This window comes from Salvia splendens, chromosome 12 (genome assembly GCF_004379255.2).
Source record: "Salvia splendens isolate huo1 chromosome 12, SspV2, whole genome shotgun sequence".
Taxonomy (NCBI): Eukaryota; Viridiplantae; Streptophyta; class Magnoliopsida; order Lamiales; family Lamiaceae; genus Salvia; species Salvia splendens.
Genome location: NC_056043.1, coordinates 24,234,678 through 24,240,278, shown reverse-complemented (window position 1 = coordinate 24,240,278; position 5,601 = coordinate 24,234,678). Strand labels below are relative to the sequence as shown.

The 5,601-nt window shown below is 45.6% G+C and overlaps 1 protein-coding gene across 1 annotated transcript; it reads left to right on the top strand.

Annotated features, from left to right (window-relative positions):
* Nucleotides 1–2,018: 2,018 nt before the first annotated feature.
* Nucleotides 2,019–2,669, top strand: LOC121757749. The gene has a single exon (XM_042153246.1). It carries the CDS (start codon nt 2,019–2,021, stop codon nt 2,667–2,669), a length of 651 nt encoding a protein of 216 aa, XP_042009180.1.
* Nucleotides 2,670–5,601: the final 2,932 nt, after the last annotated feature.

Here is a 5,601-nt window from a genome sequence, read left to right as displayed (position 1 = left end):
ACTCGTCCCCGCCCAACCACGAAGAATGAGGTAACAAGTATGTTGATGGATTTTTATATGAACTTGTGAAATATTGGAAATATCGATGGGAATATTACTCTGGCATGAAAGTACTTCTATGGGGATTTGAGATTTTATGTAGCATGTTAAAAAAATTTTGCTTAAAATATGAATTGATGAAAAGGCATGGATATGAAATTGATATTTGCGCTTATGCCGAGGTGAATGTTGTTATGAAGGTGAACTCGTATGATTTACTCGAGTATGTGTTAACCCGATGGGTTGGATGAAATTATATGATGATGATTTATACGATTACATTATACAACCATATCTATGATAGTAATCTTGAGCATGCTACTGTACCTAGTTGTAAATTGTGCGATGAATGCAAGACTTTGCGATAATAATGAACGTAGAGATGCGAAATGCTTAGTGCAAGGCAAGTAGCCTATGGGGAAGTCGGCGTACTACGACTCGACGAAATGCGAAAATGCGCGAACCAATAACCTTGGAATATTCAAAACTTTGACATGATGCGATCACATGCTTAAACCTTTCGATATATATATATATATATATTGCCATCTTCATAGGGATCATGTTCTCAGCATCTCTTTTTGAATCTTAAACCCCATTGCTTCCTTCTATCCTTGGACTGATGCTGAGTTTTCCTTGTTTTTCCCTTTAGATGGTCCATCAGTATTATGCCCCGATGCGAAATCGTTACTCCAGCAATAGGGACCATCCAGTTGAGCGCTACCGAGACTACGAGTGGGATGGGAAGCTTTTCCTTATGTCCTATGTCACTGGGTTTTATGATAAGTGGATGAACACTTACGCATGTGGGGGAGCCACCCATCACGAGGGAATCCAAAAGCTCATCCACACATTACCACCGCCTTAGGACGAGTGGACCGCTCATGCATCTCGGTCTTTCATATGGTATAGCCCGCCCGAATACACCGCACGGGGTGATTTGGTTGGCCTTATAGAGGTGTTACTTCCGGCTATGACAGCTGCTTTTGACGGGCCGCCACGTGCTCCACCTCCACATATCTATCCGCCGATACAAGCCCGCATGCGGAGGAATCGCTGCGACAGGGAGCCACCTGTCTCCCGTATTCCTAAGAGAATGAGACTCGGGATGCGTGTTTCAGCCCCTCTAAGAATCGACAGAGAGGTTGATGGGATGCTCGGGATGACCCCTCCACCCGTGGGTGCCGAGGAGGAAAGTCAGGAGAGGATCCCGAGGAGGAAGAGGACCCAAATGAGGAAGGTGTTGGAGAAACCGAAGAGAAATAGGATGAGGGTGGACAGGATTAGACACAATGGTTCTAGAACTTTTTATTTCGATTTCCCACGTTTTTGATACTTTACCTTTTTGCTTGACTCTAGTTTTTCTCTTTCCACGTTGTTTTACCCTTTTGTTTTCGTGATGATGGAACTAAGACCTCTTGGAGGCAACGTTTTTTGTCTTTTGCTATTCTATTGTGCAATAACTTGATACCATTTCTTATTATTCAACTGTGCAATTACCTTTTGCTATACTACATTGTAATCGTCCTTTTCCTAATTGCACAATTATCTTTGACACACTATCTTTGCTACTCGATTGTACAATTGTTTCTTGCCATAATTTGAAACCATCCTAACCATCTCATTATACAACTGTCTTTTGTTGTCCTATTGCACAATCATATCCTACTATCGTTGTCTTTTACCATTCTCTTGAATACCTATGATTTCCGCTCTATTGTACAAATTGTCTCCTATCATTTACTATCTTGTTGAGCAATCACTCTTTTGCGACCTTGTGATGCAATTGCCTCTTGCTATACCGTTCCATGATTGCTCCCTTACTATCATTTATGCAGTTGTATTTCGATGCCTTGTCTTGCAAAAGCTCCTTGTTATTCTATGATGTAATTGTCCCTTGATTCCATTCCACCAAAACCACACAACTATTCTTGAGATTTCAAATAAATGCATAATAATAATTCTTGTGATAAATCAGAATGCCGCCAAGACGCAACGTAAGATGTGAGAACCCGGAACCTACCCCTCAGACGGTAGAAGGAAGTGTGACACAACCCATCCCTCCACCACCACCTTCTCCACCTCCGGTTGACCGTGAGATCGTAAAGTTGTTCTTAAGTCAGAAACCTCCCGTCTTTGATGGAATGGGGGAGCCAGCCACGGCCGAATCTTGGATACGCTCATTAGAGCGCATTTTCGCAATCTTGGGGTGCAACGAAAGAGAACGAATGACTTGTGTGTCCTACCAGCTAACCGAGGCTGCCGACTTTTGGTGGGACACACGGATGAAGACAATGCCCCGAGAGCAAGCAGCGGGAATGACTTGGGAGGGTTTCAAGACAGAGATATACGATAAGTATGTACCCAAAAGCTATCGGAAGGCGAAGGCATCTGAATTCTACAACCTGACCCAAGGGCACATGACTGTGACCGAGTATGATCGTGCGCTCAGCAGCATGACTCGATATGCACCTGACCAAGCCGATACCGACGAAAAGCTGGCCGAAAAGTTCCGTGGAGGACTAAGGCCTGAGATAAGAATGTCGTTGGCTAGTCGTGGGAAACTACCCTACGCGGAAGCTTTGGCCCTTGCACTAGACATTGAGGCAGCTATGCCCAGGAGAGGGTGAAGGATAACACCGCTTTGGCACCACCTCCACCACACCACTCCCGAGAGAAGAGGAAGTGGGAGGGAAACAGAATCCCATATGACAACAAGAGGTATCAGCACACCTCGAACCAACCGCAGTATGGGAGAGGTCAAAACTCATCTAACGAGAGAGGCGACTTCCGACCCAAGCCACCCCAATGCAACGTGTGCTCCAAGTATCACTTTGGAGAGTGTAGAATCCATAGCACCGCTAAGTGTTTTAACTGTGGGGGAAGCGGCCACTTCTCTAGAGAGTGTCCTAGTAAGAGGGTGGCAATGGAGTCGAGGCAGAACACTCAAGGACCCCGCATGCAGCCAAGGGCGACGCAAATAGAACCAAGGGGAAATCGCGACCAACCTCTGCGACAGCAGCAACCCTACCGCCAAAGACTTCCCTCTCAGGCTAGAGCATATGCCTAGAGTCGGAAACAACCCAAGATCGAACAAGGGAATCAAGAAAACGGAAACCTGGCAGGTATGGGAAAAATCCTCGACACTCCTATCGTTGTGTTGTTTGATACGGGCGCATCGCATTCATTCATATCTGATTTGTATGTGGATACTTTGAGCTTGCCTGTTAGTAAATCTGAACATAAGATGGTAGTGTCTTCACCAGTGGGTGGGACAATAGAAATCTCACGAACATGCCTGAACGTAGAAATTGTTATTGGAGGCCTTAAGATAGTCGCTCATGATCTGCAAGTTATGGCAATTGGGGACATCGACGTAATTTTAGGAATGGATTGGTTAACCTCAAACTTTGCGACGATTCGTTGTAAAGAGAGACAGATATCTCAACAAACCCCGGGAAAGGAACCCATCGTGTACCATGGAATCTCGATGAACCAGCAAATCTCTATCATCTCCGCGCTTCAAGCTAGTACGATGGTGAGGAAAGGACATCCTGCTTATCTCGTCTATCTACGAGGACATGAGAATAGAAAATGGAAGACGTAGCCGTCGTACGGGAATTTCCAGATGTTTTTCCCGAAGCATTGCCTGGACCACCGCCAGATCGACAATTGGAGTTCGCAATCGACCTAGCACCAGGGTCAGCACCTGTGTCCAAGGCACCATGCAGAATGGCGCCTAAAGAGTTAGAAGAACTCAAGATACAGCTCCAAGAGCTTATGGACCTGGGTTTCATTAGACCTAGTGTTTCACCGTGGGGCGCGCCTGTGCTTTTTGTAAAAAAGAAGGACGGATCGATGAGAATGTGTATCGATTATCGGGAGCTGAACAAGATGACTCTCAAGAACAAATATCCACTGCCAATGATAGATGACCTATTCAATCAACTTCAAGGAGCCGGTGTATTCTCGAAGATGGACTTAAGGTCCGGATATCATCAGTTGAGAGTCCGACGAGAAGATATACCAAAGACGGCCTTTCGAACGAGATATGGTCACTATGAATTTGTCATGTTGCCGTTTGGATTGACGAATGCACCTGCGGTATTCATGGACTTGATGAATCGAGTGTTTCATCAGTACCTGGATAAGTTCGTTTTAGTGTTCATAGATGACGTACTAGTTTACTCGAAGAATGAGAAGGAGCACGAGGAACATCTGCGAATCACCTTGGAGACTTTGAGGAGCGAGAAGTTGTACGCCAAATTCAGCAAGTGTGAGTTTTGGCTTAAGGAAGTATATTTCCTTGGTCACATCGTGTCGGCAGAAGGAATTCGAGTAGATCCCGCTAAGGTTGAGGCGGTGCAACAGTGGAAAGCACCTTCAACACCAAACGAGATTCGGAGTTTTCTAGTTTGGTGGGATACTATCGAAGGTTTATAGAAGGGTTCTCCAAGGTAGCGAGACCCATGACACAACAACTCAAGAAGGGGGTGAAAGTCAATTGGACTCCCGAGTGCGAGGCAAGTTTTCAACTCTTGAAGGAAAAGCTAACTAGTGCACCGATCTTAGCTGTAACAGAACCTGGAGTCAACTACGTGGTATACACGGACGCTTCGAAGGTGGGACTTGGATGTGTGTTGATGCAAAACAACAAGGTGATTGCTTACGCATCCCGACAATTGAGGCCGCACGAGTTGAACTATCCAATCCACGATTTGGAGTTAGCAGCAGTGGTACACGCCTTAAAGATTTAGAGACATCATCTCTACGGAGTTCGATGTGAGATCTTTACGGACCACAAAAGCCTGAAATATTTCTTCGAGCAAAAGGATCTAAACATGCGACAACGAAGATGGCTCGAATTGGTGAAAGACTACGATTGTGGCATCAACTACCACCCTGGCAAGGCAAATGTAGTGGCAGATGCCTTGAGTCGGAAAGGTCATTCCCAACTGGCCACCTTTCTCACCAACGAAGAAAGCCTGGTCCGCGAGTTTAGTAAGATGCGTTTGGAAGTAGTGAGAGCACCTGAAACGGTGGAAGCGAGAATTGCCACTTTAGTTGTTGAACCTGATCTAAGGTCGAGAATTGTTGAAGCACAACGGATGGATGCGAAACTAGAGGAAATACGTGTAGAGGTGCGAACCGGCGAATCTGGAAACTTTAGTGAAGAAGGTGACAACGCTCTTACCTTCAAAGGAAGACTATGCATGCCGGACAACGAGGAGCTCAAAAACGAAGTGATGAGCGAAGTACGAAAATGAACCAAGACTTGAAGAAGTCCTTTTGGTGGAACGGTATGAAGAGGGATATAGCGGCATTCGTGGAGCGCTGCTTAGCCTGCCAACACGTGAAGGCTCTCCATCAACGACCGTACGGAAAGTTGCAACCACTAGAAATCCCCGAGTGGAAATGGGAACACATTGCCATAGATTTTGTGACAGCACTGCCAAAAACGCAAATAGGGAATACTGCCATATGGGTAATTATAGACCGACTCACCAAGAGTGCACACTTCATACTGATACCCATAACCTATGGATCAAACAAGCTAGCTCA